Source organism: Rhinolophus sinicus, chromosome 8 (assembly GCF_057876585.1).
Source record: "Rhinolophus sinicus isolate RSI-liver-muscle chromosome 8, RSI-T2T, whole genome shotgun sequence".
Taxonomy (NCBI): Eukaryota; Metazoa; Chordata; class Mammalia; order Chiroptera; family Rhinolophidae; genus Rhinolophus; species Rhinolophus sinicus.
This window is the reverse complement of record NC_142508.1, coordinates 1,979,644-2,000,033: the sequence shown is the minus strand read 5'-3', so window position 1 is coordinate 2,000,033 and position 20,390 is coordinate 1,979,644. Positions and strand designations below refer to the sequence as shown.

The following is a 20,390-nucleotide window of genomic DNA, read 5'->3' as shown; positions in this document are numbered from 1 at the left end:
TCTAGTTGCGCTGCCATGGCTGCCTCGATGTCCTGAATCCATTCAAAATGTGTTTGTGGTCATTTTGACTCTGGGGAAGAGCCAGAAGTCACATGGTACCAGATCCGGTCAATAAGGTGGGTGAGGACACACCATAAGGATTTTTATTTCACAGAAATTGCCGTAGCAGGAGCGATGTGTGACACGGAGCGTCGTCATGACGGAGGCTGATTTACGGCACACTTTACAAGTAAAACACACCTTCTCTCAAGCATAGCTCACGCCCAACTGACTTCACGGAACAAGTTGAAACTTGTCACACACTGTGACTGTTTGACGTGCCGCTTCCCGCTTCCCATTATATGAAGGTCCCTGCCTTTCCGCTGGATGGCACTCGGCAGCAGCAGTCACCGTATTTTGTGATCACACCTGGTGGGTGCCTCTCCCACGACTACGTTCCTCTGATGGGTTTTTATAAAGAAGCAGACCAGCTCCCGCTGCCATCCAGCACCGAGGCAGCTCCCGTACGAAATCCAACCAGACGTGATCTATTCACTCCGTGTCCCGCCCGGGGCCACCCTGCCCCGCCCCGTCTCCTTCCTGACTAACCACCCACAGGCGTCACGTCTTCGCGCACGTAGCAGGGGAGACAGGAGGTGCCGTCAAGCCCTCGGTTGTCTGTGTATCTGGAACGTCTCCTGAGTCCCCAGGGCGCCACACACGGGCAGCCTTTCTGGAGGAACGGGGTGAGGGTCAGGTCTGCAGACAGCTCGTTCTAGACCAAAGGCAGCACGTTTGGTGGGCGAGCTGGCGTCTGGCTGACACAGAGCTGAGAATATGTGAGCGTGTGGTGTCCTGCACCCCTCAGGGCACCAGCCTCGTCCTCTCTCCTCTCCTGGGAACACCAGAGGGCTGCCAGCCCCACGGCCACCGGGCAGACCCCACGGCGCTGTGCCAACCCCACGCCCGTTCCTGAGTGGGGTACATTGGGGTACAGTCCCTCATTAACCCGGTCACCTGCCTAGCACGACACCAGCGGCTGAGAGAGACCAAAGGTGCGTTCACTTCCTGGACCCTGCCTTCAAGTTGCTTACAATCCGGCTGGAAAGAAAATAGGCACAGCAGAACAATTATTACCCCAACGGTGTGGCACCGACTCTAACAGCTAGACATTCAGAGATCTCCAGTGTGGACTCTCAGAAGTGTGAGTGCCGGCCCTGGGCCCGGGTCTGCTCTGCGCGCACGGTCCCAGGGTGGGTGGACGGCCTCCGTGATGTCCAGTCAGTGGGCACGGGAGGGCAGGGTCGTGACTCCACAGCGAGGGGTGCACGTGAGGACGTGATCCGACATACCCAGGGCAGGCCTGGGCTAGGAAAGGCACAGCGAGTCCAGGCAGGGGTCAGAGCACCAGCAGGCGACCCTGCAGGCTGATTACTGGGCACACACACTGCACACACTGTACATGCACCCGGTTTACACACACACACACAGTCCTGTGCTCTGCCTCCTGCAGAAATGAGAGGGATGGAGCAGGCTGCCCGTCTGCTTTACACCAGTTGCCTATTAGCTCCCATTAGATTCCGGCCACCAACTCCCCCAAATTCATCCAAGTGGAGATTCCACAACGCCCTGACCAGCAGGGTCTGGGACAGACAGCCCAGGGGCCAGGCTGCATCCACCACTGGGCACAGCCGGAAGGGTCCCCCTCAGGAGCAGGCTTTGTTCATCCACATCTGATAATAGTTAATTCCACCCAATATTCGGGGAGGCTCACATTTAATTAAGGAGGGTCCGTTTGTATGCTCCAGACTGGAGGTACCCACGGCCCCGGAGTCAAAAGCAAATTCCTTCGGGGCACATGCCAATCTTCTCTTCTTTCCTCCGGAGAGACCTGGCCCTCTTTGAATGCAATTATGGGAACAAATAAAATGGCTCACCTCAATCCCCCGCTGGGACAGCAGCTCTCTGCTGATAAAACCAGTTGTGTGGGCAATCATTAAATGAGAAATCTAATATTTAACTAAATGTAATAGTCTGTTGCCTCGGTGCCTTTCTGTGAAGGGTGGGATTTCAGTGCAGAGAGGCGGCTATTCAAATGCAGGCTATGAACCCGCGTGCGATTAGTGCAGGCGCCCCCACGCGCCACCACAGCTCCGAGGGCCAGGAATTGGTCATGGCTGCTTCCGCGGCAAGGCTCTGTCTTTGTCACCTTTGGGCCAGCTGAACTCAGCAGGCTGCCAGACAGCACTGCAACCTGGGTGACGTTTCTCCTTCAGGATCAGCATTGGAGACTGCGAGGGAATGTCAGAAACAGCAAAGTCAAGTGCACACACAGAGAGAAGTGTGTATTGTAGCAACTGGAGTTTCGTGGTCCCGCCAGCAGAAGCCCTCGCGGCTCCAGAACCGGAGGCTCCGTGCGGCTGGTCTGATGGGGGCGAGTGGGTCTCTGTTCTTGTCAGTGACGGCCCTGCACCTGTGTGTCGGCCAATTCCACTCACGTCCTGAGTTTCCATTTCTCTAGTTTGACCCACATCCGCACACCCCCAGGTCCCTTGCCTGTCACACCTGGCCAGAGAGGTAAAGCTCGCAGGTCTTGGGCAGTTGAGGCTTCTACGTAAGCTCCATGCCCTGGCTCCTATAATAAGCCTGGGTTTGGGGAGCATTGGTGCATTTCCTCATAGTCCCAGAATTAACTAAACATTGTAACTTGGGGGTATCGTTAGTCCCTCGAGCACCGTAGACCTTCCAATCAATTTAACGCAAGTGTCCGTTGGTGTGGGTATAGTCTGTTTTATGCCGGGAGCAGTGGTGGATGGGCCTCAATGGCTCCAACTCTTATCACTCGAGAGTCTAAACCTTCTGACAGCCTTCGGGCTTTCGGAAACACTCAGGAGGACCTCTTGGTCCTTCCTCCTGTCTTCTCCAGCACAGACCTTCTTGGAAACACTTGGGAACAGGGAGAAACCGTTAAGTTGAAACCCAGACTCGGCTGCGGTGGCGATACGTCATTTCCAGGTTCTGAATCAGATTTCCACAAACAGATCTTCCCAGGTTTCCCCTGAGATGGGACTGAACCCTGGTGTCGTAGGTGAGGAGATAAGGAGGGAGCCAGGCAAATGACCAAAGTTAGTGCAGTTGGTGTTCAGTGTACCTGAGGTGGATGGTCTCTCTGACAAGGTGACGGCTGGATTGACGGAGGAGGAGGACCCAGCAAAGAGAACTCCAAGCAGAGAACAGCCAGTACAAAGGCCCTGGGGCAGCAAAGAAATGGAAAATACTATACTTCTCTTTATTCTGCGGAGCTCCCTTCTAGTCTCCCCACCCTGTAAATCTGAAAAGAACATGTGGAATAAATAGTTACTATCTTATAAACCACCTCCTCTCGACTGACCGTGTGTGCCTGGAACACTGCGTTAAGGATGGAGGGCATTTGGACTCAGAAAACTAACTGCCATCTCTGCTCCACCAGGAGTGTGGGCGTGGGTGCGGAGCAGGCAGGGGCACGCGTGTTCCTTCATCGCATGCTTGTGCGGCCACAAGGGGGGACGCGGCATCGCTCAGGCCACATCTCCGGGCGTCAGGATTGTGGTCGCATCTGCTCAGACCTGTGTGCACGTTCCGTAGACACAGCTGTCCTTTCCCGCGGTCTGCAAAGGGCACCATGTCCTGCGTGCTGTGTGGTGTTCAGAATCTGCCGTCGCCATGGTCCAATTTCGGATTTTTTTAAAACTACCTGTTAGAAAATCAGTTTCACCACTTCTCCCCTCAGCTCTTCACCCAAGTTAAATGTTCAAATGCGTGTCCAGCCACATCTAAAACACGTTTTTGTTTTGTTTATGTGTCGTCACAAGCCTTGGGAACATTCACTCCCCTCTGGCCCTGTAGCAGTTTGTGGTCGTGCTCAGTGACGGTCCCCTGGATCCTGCGGCCCCGCTGACAGCCGTGTGTTGCTTCCCAGACACAGACAGTCAGTGGTGGCACCGCTTGTTGTGACACTGCAGCCTGCAGGTGCCTGTGCGGTGTCACTGTCGAGTGCCTGTTGTCCTTATAGGGAGTTACTGTGGGAGGATGGTTTAACAGTCATTGTAACACGGCTTGTGATGTTCGTTTATTCTTTAAAATGTCCCTGAAGGTTTCACATTGATTTGATGAGCCAAAGGTAAAGTCTCTTGAAGACAAAATTCCATTTCATGGCGAACCACAAGTTTTCCTCATATGGAGGCTTGAAGTGAGAAAGGAAAAAGGAGGTCAGATGATTTTTACTACATATCAGGTGGTGACACACAGTGGGAAGGCCATTTCTGTAGGAGATTAATGACGCAGAGGATGGCATCCTTGCAATGGGAGAACTGTGCACGCAGGGCATCTGTGTCTTGTGACAAGCGAAGGAGCAGGGGGCTGAGTGCCCTGGGGCACAGACACAGTCCCACGTGTCTCTAACGTGGGGGGAACAGGGCTGGTCCCCTGCGTTGTCAATCACTGCTCATGTGGCTGCATTCACTGTCCGCTCATGTGCCCCTCCCAGCTAAGGGCTCCAAAGCCAGATCACCTCCTGTGGATGGGAGGAAACCGGAATCTGGTTTTCCTGGAGAATTTCATAAAGATCACAGTGCAGCTTCTCTCCTTTCCTCCCTCGGGAATTGTGGCCCCTGGCTTTGGAGAACCGTGTGTCCTAACAGATATACAATGTTGGTTTCCCCAGCCCAGCAAGCAGTCTTGAGATAAAACATACCCAGACCGATTTGTGTAGGGAGAAAAGCCACAGAGAGCAGACGCCTGTGAGGCAGGGGCGCCGGCCCCAGTGGGAAGGGTCTTCCGCTGCCCCAGCTCCTGCCTGGAGACCAGGCCTCCCCCTCATTATCGTGTGGCCTCAGCAAGGGATTTCATGTTTCCGTTTCTTGGTCCGTGAGATAGAAACAGTGCCGATTGCCTGCAGAACTGGTGTACGAATCGACGGCGTGACGCCCGTGAAGACCCATGGCTCCACTCACTGGTGGCGGAATCTGAAGGCGCCCTTTGTTTCTCTCTTTCAGAAATGTTTGACCTGGAAACAAATGAACACGTACAGAAGGCCATAGATGAGCGACAGATGCCTAAAACGGAATACAGGAAAATCAACATTGAGGATTACAGTAAGTGCGCCTTTCCCCTGTGAAAGGGAAAGCAGGCCACCTGCTGTGCACGGGAGGCTCCCCAACCCAGTCCCGGCCCCACGGCTGGAAAAGCCTCCCCACCAGCCCCCAAGGGAGTCTGGGGAGTGGGGAGGCCCCCTGTCCTGAGCTTGCAGGGCGGATGGTTTAAGTAAGGTCCCAGGCTGAAACACTGTCCTTTAGGGACGTGTGATGACACCGTCCAGGGAGAACATCCTCCCCTGGGAAAGAAATGCCTTTTCTGTGCCATGTGATACTTTTGCTACTTCGTCATCTTAACCTCTAAGTACTGGTGAGACCATCCTTGCACCTGGAGGGATGCGTGATGAGGGATTTGTGTGTTGACACAACCTGAGACACATCCAGCAGTTGCCTTTTAAAGAGAGCATGACACTGGGCTGGGGTCACGTGAAGGTACCAAGGAAGGTGCCACCCGAATGGGCTCCATGGAGTCAGCTTTGGGCTGGCCAAGAAGAGGAGAGAGTGCGTTTCTGAGGCGGGAGCCCCATGAAGCATCACTCATTGTTGGGGGGTCAGCCTGTGGCTGTCAGCGGTTCAGAGAGACCCCCCCCCAGAGCCTCCAGTCCATTCAGAGGCCGCCTAACAAGACACCCTGGTCCTACCATCGGGCCACATGGAGTCACACAAGATTAGAACTTTTCTGCCCGTTGCTAGAGATACGTGTAGGGCCTGTGTTCACTCCAGAAAGTCAGAAATGTGATGTGTTTCAGATCCCTCTTCCCCACCCCCACAGCTCAGAGGTTCTCTTTTAAAATACCCAGTGTGAGCACTCTGATAAAGGAATGAATAAGGCAGGATCCAGAGGTGGAGAAGTAGGAAACTTAGGAAAACCTTAAATGGAGGCTGTGAAGTGTTGCTTTGGCCAAGAAATGTGGTTCTGTCCAGTGACTTCCCACAAGTTGAAGGGCCTTTCCCACCATCTCACTGGGGCCTGGGTTCCTCTCGAATTTCCATGCGCTGCACTCAGATGCCACAGGGCGCACCCAGCCCTGGAACCACGGGCAGCTTTGAGTGTCCCTGGAGCCTACGACACGGCAGGCAGAGCCCACAGGCAGATGCATTTGCAAGTAGGAGAGGAGCCGTAAATGAAAGCGGGAGATGGGGGCAGCCACACGCCAGTCGTCAGGGCTCAGAGGACTCAGAGAAGAAAACAGAGAGGCAGGAAGGCCGCCAGTCCAGGCAGAATGCGAGGACACACGAGCCTCCAGAGTGGCGCCAACTCCGATGGCAGGAAGAGAGAAAGGGATGATGAGCCTCTGTATGGTTCCCATCAGGACAAAAACAAGCCACCAAGTCCGACTGGCCTGAAACCTACAGGCAGCGGGCAGGACGTGGACACCTCTCCCAACATGAGGGAGCTACGTGTGCTAAGCAGGACGCCGAGCCAACCGAGTAACTGCTTGTTCGTCTTAACGAACCCTTTTCCCTGCAGAGGTATTTTCTACATAGAGTTACTCTGGAAAGCGCAGTGCATTCTGGTGTAGAGAGCCCAACTGGGAAGACTTTATATTCCAAGGCCTCGTGTTAAAGGAAACTCTGCCCTGCCCACTGGATAATGTCCTTGACGGGTTCAAACTCCCACACAGAACCTGGAGTCCAGGTTCTCAGATTCAAGTTCATGAGGACCCTCACATGCACTGGATAGATAGTTTTGTGCTGTGCTTTCATAAGGAAGAACCAAAAGGCAAGAAAACAAGACAATTTTAGATTGATAGTGGATGGATGATAGATAGGGGATGGATGGATGGACGATGGATGGATGGATGATGGATGGATGGATGGATGGATGATGGATGGATGGATGGATGGATGAATCCACAAGCAAGCAGCTTCTACATGTTTGTTGCAATCCCCCTATCCCTTCCATATCCATCCATAGACCTCAGGACAGGCTCCATAATTTGCAGGGCCCAGTGCAAAATGAAAACATGGAGCTCTTCATTCGCAGCTTCTTACAACAGCAGAGCATGAAGCCGACACGCCCTGCGTGCCTGCACAGGTCGCAGGCCTGAACGCCAGCCCACTGGACCTCTAGGGCCACAGTTAGGTTCCTGACATCCTCCCACCCTCCACCCCCATCGCAAGTTTTCTGGAACCCTCCCTCACATCTGTTGCTTCTTACCGCAGCCTTTGAGGCCAGACCCTAGTCCTTTGTGAGATTCCTTCTCATCTCCTAAACCCAGTGTCCTCCATCCACCCTGCACACTGCGGTTACAGTACGTTTCCCAAACCCGACAGCACTAATGGGGGAATGCCGTCCCCTCCTCAAACAATGCATAGAAGACCTTTAGAAACCACTACCCTTCCCCCTTTTGCCACACGTGGGTTCTGTCCACTGAGGCTTTCCTTGGCGGGGATGGAAGTGAAGAGGCAAGGCCACCAGGCACCGCTGTGTGCCGGCTCAGCACCTGAGCCGCACCCCTTTGGGGCCACAGAAAATCGAAAAATACCACTTTGCCAACCTGTTTCTGGCTTGTGTTGTTACGTTTTTTCATTTGATGCTACCAGGGGCTACGGCTTTCACCTGAACCAATACATCTTCTGGAAAGGCTGTCAGGAAATGCCGTCTGCCCGACCTGGCCGAGTCCCACCCACGGGCTTCTCCGTGGCAGAGGGCAGCCCAGACCATGTTTTATGGATGTTTCGGTGCCGAAGTCTCAGCTTGCCTTTCTGCAGGTCCCCGAGCTATTGATCCAATTTGCAGGCCATTAACATTGGGCCAGAATCAGGAGTGAGGCCCTGGTCAGAGGAGGCTGCTGAGCCACCCTGAGCTGGGCTGGATCTATAGTAATTCTCCTGAAGAAGCCACTAATTCCCATTTAATTGCTAATCTGGGTTGTAGTTAACATCAATAAACAATTTATAACTTCGGCCAGAGGTTTGTTTTAGGGGGAGACAGAGGGAACTGCTAAGGAAAATTCCCCGCCCTCCATCACTGGATCCTAGGCTGCCCAGAACCAGTCAGATGGCCCAGCTCCCCGTGTGTGTGTGTGTCTGTGTGTGTGTGTGTGTGTGTGTGTGTGTGTGTGTCCACAGGCAGGCAGCCCTGCCCAGCACCAGCCTGCAAACAGTGAGGCCTGCAGAGCCCCCTGGCTTTGCACAGAGGGTCCCCATGGGCTCTCAGCCTCTCCCTCCGGGCTGCACCCCCAGCCTCACAGCCCGCCCTGCCCTTGGTCTCTTCCGAGGGCACAAGTTGCAGTAGTGCCCCCTGGCAGAGAGACACAAGCTGCCCTCGGGTTTCATTTCTCCCTGCCTGGCTCTAACCACTCGCAAGCTCGCAGAGCAATACAGCTGTTTCTGTTTTCCAGCACACTCTTTCTGAGGTTGAATGGAAGCTTCAGATGGAGACACTAAGCCTCAAAGATGTTGGGTGTCGCACGCCAGACCCCGCAGTGAGCCTGGGTCATGGGACGAAGGCTGGAGCCAGGCCTGTGTGTGGCTGAGCCCCGTGTCCCCCCGGGTGCCCTCCTCCCCACTCCCGAGAGTCAGACACCCGGTGCCCTGCCCCCGCCCGCCCCTGCGTCCCTGGCCCGCGCGGCCCCTGACCTGCGCCCTCTGTTGCTTCTCCTAGGTCTCCCTGTGCAGGTTCTCAAGCCGGCGGTCTTCACGGACACCTCCCACTACCCCTTGCTGCTGGTGGTGTGAGTACCGTGCTGCTTCCTCTCTCGGGGTGCTTGCTGGGGACTCGGGAACACATGAAAAAACAGTATCAGACTTAGGACAGTGACAAGAGGGAGGAATGTTGCAAAGTAAACGCTTGGGTTGCCATCAGCCAATGTCGTCAGGTTCTTTTCATAACTATCAGTGACCCCAGACATCAAAGGACAGAGCTCTGTGTCCCCTTGGGGCAGTTTGTGACAGAGAGCAACTCCTCAGTCACGCCCCGTGGTCGCTGGCTCAGACGCAGGCAGGAAAGCTGGTGACACAGTCAGGCCGCACCTGGCTGTGCAGGTGCTCTGAGGCTCACCTGGGCCCGAGAAGCAGAGGCCAGACACCCGAGAGCTGGCACTGCCCACTGCCCGCCGGGCTGGCCTGGGCAGCATTTTCAACAACGAAACTGCCTTGAAGCCCGTGCGTTTCCCAGCCAAGAGCATTTCAGATACGCCTTTTAATGAGCAGACAGACGCCCTGGTTTTGGTTTTGAGAACGTTCCCGAGCTGTCTGACCACTCCGGAGGCCTGCAGTCCTGCCTCGGGCTGTTCCTGGGAGGGAAGCTGGCCAGCTGCTGCCTTCCCTCCTGCTCATCCTGTTCCCCCCAAAAGGAAAATCATGGGGAAGCCTCCCCATACCCCCCAGCCTACCAGTGAGTGATTAGTACCCGCGTGTCCATTTAAAAAGCCCGTTGGCAGCACTCGCCCACCTCCAAGGAGTCGGCACATGGTGGCCAGGGGTCGTGGGCCCCCTGCTGGGTGACACAGCCCCTCCGGAAAGAATCCCATGTCCCCAGGGTCTGTGACGCAGCGTGCCAAGGACGTGGACTGTCTTTTTCAGGGACGGCACCCCGGGCAGCCAGAGCGTGGCTGAGAAGTTCGAGGTGACCTGGGAAACGGTGATGGTGAGCAGCCACGGAGCCGTGGTGGTGAAATGTGACGGCCGAGGCAGTGGCTTCCAAGGCACGAAGCTGCTGCACGAAGTGAGGCGACGGCTGGGCTTCCTGGAGGAGGAGGACCAGGTGGAGGCTGTACGGTGAGGCTCCCCCCACCCCGGGCCCCATCCCAACAGGAGAGGCAGGAGGGGCACGTTTTCTGCAGGACCACACTAATCTTCCCAGACGTGGTTCCTGTCAGTGCACGCAATTTGCATGTGAAATATTCCAGAGTGAGTATTCCCACCAGTGATGCTGTCCCACAGACTTTTACACTGGTTTTCCACAGCTAGGTAGCTTGTCTGTTTGGTCCAAAAACAAGGTACAGAGGCCGTGCCAGGTGCTGGGCACAGACCTCAGCCAGTGTCCACACTCCTCTCTGCCATTCTTCACGAGGAGGAGAGGAAGGAGAGGGCAGGGCAGACAGATGGAGAGAGACAGAGTATGGGTGAGGATGGGTCCATGCAATGGGTCACCTCGTCCCTGAGAACAGGACCCTGTGCACATCCAGGTGGCCAGTCAGAAAGTCCTGTGCAGCCCAAAGAGCAGCACTGATTTTGACAGGCCTGTCACGGACGCAGCAAGACCAGCACTGTTCCGGGGACCAGAGGAGGCTTAGCACCAAGGGACAGATGCTCGGGATTATTTATTGAGTTTTATTGTTGCCCTGGGAAAAAAAAACCACAAGACCCTGTGCTGGGTGACGCCTGGCCTTCAGGCTCCCCGGGTAGGAGGGCAGTTTTCAGTCGTGTGGTGCAGTGGACGGTGGCACCAAACAGACTAACTGCCGAGACGTGTTGCGGGAACATTTCAACCCAACCTACAGACTCACATACTTAGAAACACAGATAACGGGGCCCCACATGGTGCTCAGCACAGTGGATGGGGGCGCGTGACGCTGGAGCCTGGGCTGGTGGAGAAGGTGGCACACAGAGCCCAGGTTGGTGCATCTCTGTTGACTGAAGGACTGTAAGGACGCGTGTCATCTCATGCCACCTGTCATCATGCTTGTGTGCATTGCAGGTTTAAAAAATTCAGGGGCGGCCAGTTAGCTCAGTTGGTTAGAGCGCGGTGCTGGTAGCCCCAAGGTTGCCAATTCGATCCCCGCATGGGCCACTGTGAGCTGAACCCTCCTTTAAAAAAAAAAGGTGCTTGATTGCTTTAAAAATTCACTTCATTGCCTTTCCAAAACATTTGCTCTCTTGTTGTAAAAAGACGGTGTGCACTGAGTCGGTAATCTTTAAATGGATGAAGCAACGAGTGAGGAACTGAAGGGCCCCAGGTCCTCCAGGGAGATAGGAGCTAGTGGAAGAGAGACAGGGGCCATATGCAGAGCCCAGCATGCGTCCCAGACAGAAGATACAGAGCAGGGAGGAATGTCCGCAGACCTCACAGCCAAGGAAGCTGCGTCTGTTAGAAGCTTCGGCCCGGAAGTTAACAACACACACACCAGGCCAAACGTGCGTCAGAGATGTGATCTCTGTGAGCCCTGGAAGTCCAGAGGACCAGCAGTGCCAACGAGACCCAGGCCTCTGCGTCTCTCCACGTGCCCACCCCAGTGGCCTCATCCAGGGCTGACTCCTGGGCTCCTCCCTGCCTCCGAGACCCTCCTCGTTTACGCCTTTGCCACCCACCTGCTGCTTCCTGTCCTCGCCCACCCTGGTCTGACCCCTCCCAGTGGGGCCCAGGCCTCTCCGGCCCACCAAGGACACGGCGTCCTTCAGGCACACCCACCGCCCCCGCCCCTGCAGCTGAGCTGCCCCCCACCCCCGAGAATGAGCACAAGAGGGCAAAAGGCTGTTTCACACTCGCAGTGTTTCCTGAAAAGAAGGAATTGACCCACCATCTGTTCAAAAACAAGGCAGACCCTGTTCCAGAAAACCAGTAAATAATGTCAACTCTTAAGCCACTGAAGCTTTCAAGAATGTGACCCCATCGCACATGCACGGCCATCAGAAAACACGCAGACTTTCCTCGGAAGCTGGCACCCCCGCGTTTCAAACCAAAGCGCACTTGCGAAGTTCCGTGTAGGATGTGGGCTGTATTGTCATTAGTCGGAGAGAAACAGCCCAGTTTTATCAGGTGAAGAACCATGAACGCAGCTCCCAAAGCTCCTGGGCCCTTTCCTGGTTCTCCAGCCTTCCTCCACCTCACGGTCGCGTCCTGGAGCCTGTGGGTGACACTTCCCATAGCAGATGACACAAGCACAGTCCCCTCGCAAGCCGCGCCGCTGTGCAAGGGAAGAGGACAGCCGTGAATGGACGGGGTGGACGCAGCTGGCACTCGGCGCGCAGGCACAGAGCAAACAGCCTGGACTGGCTCCTGGGAACAAGCCTGCCCCTCGAAGGACAGATGGGGAAAGTGGGAGACACATGTTCCAGATAGAACACACTAAGAAGAGGCTGGATGGGGCGCAAAGGCACAGCCTTGCAGGCACACTGACCACCAGTGTGGGTGGGGCTGGGGGCTGGGGGGGCGGGAGAGCAGGAGGGGCTAGAAACACGCAAACTAAGTGATTTGAGGGCAAATGAATAAAGGCAGCACCAGCCATGGGGGATTCTGCCACCCGACAGGCACAAGACAGGGACCCTCCTCCCCCTCCCCCCCGGGAGCTGGGGACAAGACACTGCAGGGTAATGGAGACCAGTGCAGCACAGAACCAGAGCGCCTTCCTCTTCTCCCCGCTGACCCGCAGGAGGCTGCCAGAGTCGGGGTGGATGGGAGTCCTGTGAGCCAAGGGAGGGGGGTGGCAAGGGGAGGAGAGGGACCCCAGCAGGGCCCAAAGGTCTCCAGAACGGCCTCGGCAGCTCTGCACAGCAAGCTTTACGTCCCTGCGTGCTCTGCAGAGCTACTGCGGGGACGCCTGGAGTGGTTAAGGTGGGTACGGCCTGTGCACCCCCAGAGAGAAGCAGCAGGGAACTGGATTAGAATCCTAGCATTCCCTTGATTTAAATAGGGTTGTCATGCTTGCCGCGGGTGGGAGGCACAGCTCCGGGCCCCAGGGACGCAGGACACGCCACGCTGCGTCCTGAACACCCGCTCTCTTCTTGGGCCTTGCAGGACGATGCTGAGGGAGCAGTACATTGATAAGACGCGCGTGGCCGTGTTTGGGAAGGTGAGCTCTGCTGTCGCGTGTCACCAGCCCCTGCTCAGGAGTGCCAGCTGCGTCACCACCACCCCCGGCCCGGTCCTGGTTTACTGGGAATGTCACCGGCCTGGTGGCATGTCAGCAATGTCTGCTTTAAGAGTGAGAGGTTGGGTGCTTTGTGATTCCAGCGAGGGGAGCCCCGCGTGTGACCGCTCGTTTGTCGGAGTTGCTTTGTACATTATCGCAGGAAAGACAGACAGAAGTCGACCCTGGAGGGCGCACGTTCTCTGGTTCCTAAGGGCCTGCCGTCGTTCTGGCTGTGCAGCCAGGAGAGAAGGGAAGGCAGGAATTCATGTTCTGTCTTTATCTCTGTCTATCTCCACATGCGGTCCCTCCACCAGTTTACCAAGTTCACTGCAGAGAAGGAAGGGCACGGAGGGGCACGCGCTGAGCCAACCAACCAGTAGCTTCTGTGGGGTGGGCCGTGTCCGGGGGCTGCAGCCCGAGGCAGGGCCATGGCTGAGGCAGGTGCCGGGAGGGCCACCTCGTACCTCCCATTGTCACACGGCCTCGAGACCCTCGGCCTCTTGCGACCCAGAAGGCAGGAGGCTGATGGAGAGACGCAGGTCCGTCTGCCTGAGGGAGGGTGAGGCACAGCACAAGCCCTACAGAGGCGTCTCGCAGTGGCCCCCCTGCAGATGGCAGCTTGGACAGGTAGCCATCGGAATACCTTCCTCGTCAGCACCTCTGGAGCCTGCGATGGGAGCAGTGTGCCCGCGCCTCGGGTGGTCCCTGCCGGAGGTGAGGTGGGGGGAGGGCCCGGTGGCTCCCCTCCGTGGCTGACCAGACCAGAGCCTGGACACAGAGGCCAGAGGCGATCAGTGCATGTAGGTCCCCACTGCTGTGTGGGGCTCAGAGCCAGTGGGATTCTTCATGAGTGTGACTCGAGTGTCCACCCTGGTCACACCCCCAACCCCACGAGGGGAAGTTACTGCCCAACAGCCCAGGGCAGGGCACCAGGCCCCGGCCAGTCTATGCCCACCCTTCACTCCTCCCAAAACACGCGGTGCCATTCCCGAGTGCTGGGCCTCCCATGTCAGGCACTGAAGGAAGCATAGACCCCACCTGGGACCTGTGAGCATGCACAGGGGAGGCAGAAGACGGAGCAGTCATCGCGTGGAAAGCTGGCTTTCAGCACATGGGCAGCGAGCGTGCTGTACAGCCTCAGAGAGCTGCTCACGTCCGTCTGTCAGCGACATGGGCCTAGGAAGTGTGCTCACTGCTCGTGGACGGTCACCTTGCCTTAGTCATTCCGAGAGCGTGGGTTCCATAACCGCACCCACTGGCCTGGCAGCTCTTCAGCACTCTGCAGGCTGTCCTCGCACCCCTTTACACCCCCGAAATGAGTCTCGCCTGCCCCCGGAGCTATGGCCTCTCTACAGGTGTCCTGGGGACCTGGGGAGGGACACCCGCCCACTGCGGAATTTGGCTCTTGCTGAAACCCTGGGGGGCCATGGGGTCTCTAGGGAAAATATGTGCAGGAGCTTTTTTTTAAAAAAGACTGTATTTTTGGGAGCAGTTGTAAGTTCACAGCAAAATTGAGGCATAAAAGAACTCCCCTGGTCACCACTCCCACACACAGCCTCCCCCACTAGCAAATCCCCCACCAGATGGTACATTTGTGACAATGGATGAACTTACAGGACACGTCATCATCACCTAGAGCCCATCGCTGACGTTAGGGTTCACTCGTGTTGGACATTCCGTGGGTTTGGACAAATGTGTGATGACATGTACCCACCATTAATTAAACTCACACAGACTAGTTTCATTGCCCTAAAAGCCTCTTTTTCCACCTGTTCACCCCTCCGCCCCGCACCCCCTGGCAAGCACTGGCCTTTGTACTGTCACCATGGTGTTGCCTTCCCCAGCGTGTCACATGGCTGGAACTGTCCAGGGGTGGCCTTTGCGATCTGGCTGCTTCCATGTTTGGGCAATTGTGAGTGAAGCTGCTGTAAGCGTCTGTGTGCAGGTTTCTGTGTGGACGTAGTTTTCAGCTCTTTTGGGTAAATACCAAGGAGCACGATTGCTGGGTCACATGGTGACAGTGTGTTTAGTTCTGTAAGAAACCACCACTGTCTCCAAAGTGGCAGCACCCTTTGCGTCCCCACCAGCAGAGACTGAGAGTTCCTGTGGCTCCATGTCCTCACCAGCGTTTGGTGGTGTCAGTCAACACTTTTTAAAAAAAACAAACTGCAGAATGACTTGAAAGGACTTGCAGATTCCATCAACAATAAGTATTATTAGCCAGAAACCAAAAAGAATCTTTCATTGTCATTAAGACTAGGTATTGCTGTTCTACTAAAGGGACGCTGTTATAATTTACAAACTTAAACAGTTAATTGTATGGTGAGTTGGGCGTGGGCCTCACACATTGTCTCCTTCAGGCATATGGTTTTCCACACTCCACTGTCTCACCCAGGAGCACACACACGCCCACACACACCTCGAGCAACCCCGTGCCATGCCCTGCTTCTCTCGGGCCTGTGCTCCTGTCCCTGCCACCTTTGCTCATCAGAACATCTGTGTCCTGTTCCCTCCTGGGTCTTTCAGGACACATAGGAACCAATAGGCTTTGACGGCTCCCATGACACAAAATGATGCAATCTCTTGCTTCCTCTGGGAGGCCCAGCTGGAAGTCGGGGTCTGCAATGTTGACCCCAAGACAAGGGCAATTTGGAATGTAAGGGATTTCCCCTGCACATGACACACGGAGCTGAGCAGGACGGGAGCCCCCTGATACTGCTTCCTCTTTGCCCCCCACCCCTTCAAAATCACACAAAACAGTTGGCTTTGCCCACAGACAAGGAGTCAGCCAGAAGCACTGTGTGACGGTGCCCAGCTGGGACGGACTTGATAATGACCCTCTTACCTAGCGGCCCACAGCCCACCTCCCGTTCACTGCATTTTTCTTCGTGTCACTTGAAACTAAGGCCCCAAAGAGGGGAAGGCTTGCATTATGTAAGTTGGAAAGGTAGTTGCTTTCCATTTACCTCAAAAAAAATTTTAAGTTGAAATTTAAAAAAGGGGAGGGGTGCTCCATGAAAATGGATGCTTGCGTCTGAAGCTGTTTTCGTGGCTGAATCGTTGACATTTCGTGCCCCCCACTTCCCTCTCCTTCTCTCTCTCCCAGGATTATGGTGGGTACCTGAGCACCTACATCCTCCCAGCGAAGGATGAAAATCAAGGTCAGATTTTCACCTGTGGCTCTGCTCTCTCTCCAGTAACAGACTTCAAGCTCTACGGTACGGTCTGGGCTAGACAAAAAGCCGAGCCCCCGCATGGCCCACTGCCGTCCCTTCCGCTCTGCGCCCCCGCCTGCCTCCCCCACCTCGGGCGCCCACAGCCCAGGATAAACAACATGGGGCTGTAAGGCTCACGGGTGAAACCTGGGAGAGGAGAGGGAGGGTTTCAAGCCACGTGTTCTGAGTGAAAGTGGCCCGTCCACTGATGCCCTAAACCGTGTCCCAACATACATGACCAGGCCCTGAAAACACAGCAGTAGCCAGAGCAGGAAAGCCAGCCGGGGGGGGTGGGGGGGGCGGTGCTGCAGACCCCTGGGCTCTGTGTCCCGGCGGGGGGTTGGTGGGCAGATGGGCCGTTGGGAGAGTTGCTACTTGGTGGTCAGTGGGTGGAGAGCTGAGCCGTCAGCCCTGCTGGGCTGTCTTCCCACCTTCGTCCTCGCAGAGCAGGACACTCCTGGAGAGAGTGGCTTTCTCGTGGGCAGGAGCCGTAGGCCAGGGACGGTGCCAGGATGACTGGCTGCAGGGAGCAGACAGAGATCAGACTGTGCTGGTGTGGGAACCAGACCTCCGCCCAGGGAGCAGCCCCAAACGTGGCTCGATGTCACTGTGGGGCTCCGGGCTCCCTCATTCCCCTTTCTCTGGTCAGCCAGCCCCTTTCTCTGAATGGGCGTGGCTTTGTGACATTAACCCCTTTTTAAGTGCCCCCATGGCTGCACCCTCCCATGTACCCCATCTCTGTGGGCCCCCTGGAGGGACCCAGCAGGCCACAGGCTGCCCACGGATGCACGGACCTTTGCAACGTGCTTTAATGCAAATTTCAACTTCTAATCCTACAAGAACTCTGACCTTGAACTTTTAATCATCTAAAATTAATTTTCCCACGGGAGTACACATAGCATATTTTACCTTTTTCAAATTCAGTGAGTCTTTCTTAATTTTTTTAATCACGCCATTTCCAATTTGCCTGATTTGAATGCACGTACACGTGACCCTCCCACCTCTTGACTTGTCACCGTGCCCGAGACGGGGAGGGCCTCGCGGTGTCCCTCCCACCTGACTGAGGATTTCCCTGGAACCTGTGGAGGCTGGAGCTTTCCTCCCGGCCTTTGCGCTGCCCCGGGGTTTTCCTCACAGCCTGGAACAGGGCTCGGAATAGAACCGAGACATGCCAAGACTTTCTTCAAAAATAAGTAAATCCTGACGGGAGTTTGCTTTCCTAGTATTTGTTCCCTCTCCCATATGTGGAAATGAAGTGTACAGTTATCCGTTTATTTAGGATTCTGACTAATTTGGTTTCGCTTAATCCAGGTTTCACCATCCCGCTAAAATCCCAGCCTCCGACACTAATATATTTAAGTGTTACCATGGTACCATCTCATTCCCAAGAGATTACGTGTGGTGTTTTGAAAGCTAACACTTGCCATTCCAGTGGAAGGGAGCCCCCCAGCCCCAGGCCTGTCCCCAGCACCCCTGAGTCTGGGGGCTCCACGCAGATGTAGGTAGCCCTCTCTCCCTCTGTTTGTGTCCAGCGTCTGCATTTTCCGAGAGGTACTTGGGCCTCCACGGACTTGACAACAGAGCGTATGAGGTAGGTTTGGGCACAAATGCCACTCGCCCAGTGGGGGAGCCTCTTCTCTGGGTTCCGCTCTCCCACCCTCCCAGCCCCGGCCCGTCGGGAGCCCACACTCCCTCCCCGGGCTACTGCTCTCCCCATCGTCCATCAGCGCCCACTCAGAAAAGGCCTATCCTCTGTCCACCATTCTGTGGTGTGGACTGAGGTGACAGTGACCCCTGTCACTTCCCGTTCTGGGACTGGAGCCAGTTGTCGACTCAATGTGCACGTTGCACATGGTGGCTCTTCCACAGGCGCAGAGAAGAGGCCAGAGTCCCCCGCGGGGCAGTGCTGTGGCCTCCACGTTGAACAATGGGAACTATCTGGCCAGAATGTCACCTCATTCTGAGGCTGTCTTTTCTCCCTCTTCGCTGTCCCCCTCCTCTTCCCCAAAGGCGTCCACGGGGGGAAGCTGAGGTTCCTGAGAGCGCTGTGCGTTTCATTGCAGATAGCGAGTACCCCGGTTCCTGGGGAACTGCCCTTAGCCCTCACTCCCTCTCCAGTGCAAATGCCGTGCCCCCTGCAGTGTGGCCACTGACTGTCCCCTTGTCCCTGTGTGCAGATGACCAGGGTGGCGCATCGAGTGGCCGCGTTGGAAGAGCAGCAGTTTCTTATCATTCATGCGACCGCTGACGGTGAGGCTCAAGGACAGACCCACTGCAAATCTGGTGGTACGTTACCCGGTGGTGGTACGGGTTTTGACAAACAATTTCCTTTTTTTTTTCAACAGAGAAAATCCACTTCCAGCACACAGCAGAACTCATTACACACCTAATTAAGGGCAAGGCGAATTACAGCCTACAGGTGAGTGTGCACACCTCCTCTGTTCACACCTCCTGGAGAGGGCTCCTCTCCACAGAGAAGGAACCCACAGGGACTCAGCCCAGCCCGGTTCCTCTGCGGGCGCATCTGGGCATGGCTGTCGGAGCCGGGCCAGCCTCAGAATGATAGGCGGACACTTGTGTCCCTTTGCTACTAATGACGATAGCTTGCCCTGCGCACAGGCTCTGCTCACACCCCTGAGGAGTCCAGCCCTGCCGCCCACTCCCACCTCCATTCAGGCAGTGAGCAGCCCAAGCCAGCAGCACCCAACAGTGACGGTGGTGGTGCCGCTGGCCTGTGACAACGAGGCTGCTGTCCCAATGCTGACGAGAGCGATGCTAGCAGGTCCTAAGCCCTCCTCTCACTGACCTCCCTCTGCACAACACCACGGGTTCACTAAGCACTGGCTGGGTGTTCCTGAGCGGTAGGTAAAGAGCGTTACCCTTTCCAAGAGCCAGACCCTCAGCCTTCCCATGGCATCAAGCTCAAATCTAGGCTCTTTCCAGCCATGCTCAGTGCTGCTTCTGGAAACTTCTTCCATTTCCTCCCTGACCACCGGTTCCCTTGGGAAAACAGGTATGACCCCAGTGGTCTTTTCCGGTCCAGAGATAAATGGGAGGCTTCCTCAGCCAAGCACCCCGGCCATGAGGGAGCTGGCACTGACCTCTGCCCGCCTCCGTCTCCCAGCTCCTGACCTTCCTGCATCGCCGCCTTGTGGAGGGTCACGTGTGGGCTGGGCTGGTCAGGAAGAGCCTCCTGCAAGCACGGGGTCTGGCTCAGGTGGCGATGGATGGGGACGATAGTGTGGCTTAATGTTCCGTTTGCGCTTCCGTCTGAAACGCTCAGGGCATAGGAGACTTGGTAGGTGCTAGGGCACCTTCCCCATGGCAGCAGCCTTGCTAGGTTGACAGGGAGACCTCTACGTGCTGCTGTGGACTGCTCCCCGAAGCAGCTGTTAAATCAGCTAGGTGCTGAAGTGTGCGCCCCGGACCCCACGGGGCAGTAAAGGGACCCACCCAGGGCTATGTGTGCAGGCACAGCAAATGCCTCAGCAGGCACTCGGTGAATCTGTAACCGTCGTCATCCAGGTAAGGGCCTGGGGCCTGGGGACCCAGGCAGGAGCAGATGTGCTTTCTACCTTTTTCCTTTTCTTCCCAACGTGTTCCTCTTGTACTGTTTGATGTTCAACGGACATAGAATAGCTCAGCGACATCATCAATGAATATTCTAAAATAAAAGTGAATGCCCTCCTTCAAAGACATAAGAGGAAGACGCAATTCAAAATGCGGGAGGCAGCCTGGTATCATGGAAAGAAGGGGGGCTCCCAGGTCAGTTAGACTTGGCGTTGAGTCCTGCGGGGGCAGGTACCCGTGTGTGGAAATGGCGCGGCGCCCCTAGTGTGCAGGAGGTGGCATTACGTTTGGCAATAGCACAGTTAGCGACCGTCTTTCTGGCACTGTCCACGGTGCAGGCCCTGTTTGAAGTGTTTCACAGGTGTTATAGCATTTAATTCCCACAACACTAAGAGTTCGATGTCACCACGCTAATCATTACCACGTGACACACCCAGACACTGAGGCCCAGGACGCGTAGGTGTCCATGGCCACCCGTGGGTGACTGGTGCAGCGGGTGGTGAGCCCCGGAGAGACGCAAGTCCAGGATCGGGCTGGGGTGGGACAGCGCCCGTGCTCACGGGGTTATGGAGCTCGCGCGGGCTTCTGGCCACTTCTGGGAGCCCTGAGGCCTGGAGCCTTGGGTCCCCGCGCATTCGTGTTGCAGACCCCACAGCTGGGCAGGCTGCAGACTCACGTCCCCTAACTTAGCGGGT

The 20,390-nt window shown here is 56.0% G+C and overlaps 1 protein-coding gene across 6 annotated transcripts in view; it reads left to right on the top strand.

The window, feature by feature from the left end:
- The window catches only part of DPP6 (dipeptidyl peptidase like 6), a 578,081-nt gene that overhangs the window by 555,429 nt on the left and 2,262 nt on the right, over positions 1 to 20,390 (top strand). For all 6 annotated transcript variants that reach the window (XM_019742500.3, XM_019742502.3, XM_074315064.2 and 3 more), the window contains exons 18-25: positions 5,013 to 5,111; positions 8,722 to 8,791; positions 9,642 to 9,836; positions 12,796 to 12,850; positions 16,017 to 16,128; positions 17,658 to 17,716; positions 18,303 to 18,375; positions 18,471 to 18,544. In XM_019742500.3, coding sequence (XP_019598059.1) covers positions 5,013 to 5,111; positions 8,722 to 8,791; positions 9,642 to 9,836; positions 12,796 to 12,850; positions 16,017 to 16,128; positions 17,658 to 17,716; positions 18,303 to 18,375; positions 18,471 to 18,544 — 737 coding nt within the window. The remainder of the gene's footprint in view (positions 1 to 5,012; positions 5,112 to 8,721; positions 8,792 to 9,641; positions 9,837 to 12,795; positions 12,851 to 16,016; positions 16,129 to 17,657; positions 17,717 to 18,302; positions 18,376 to 18,470; positions 18,545 to 20,390) is intronic.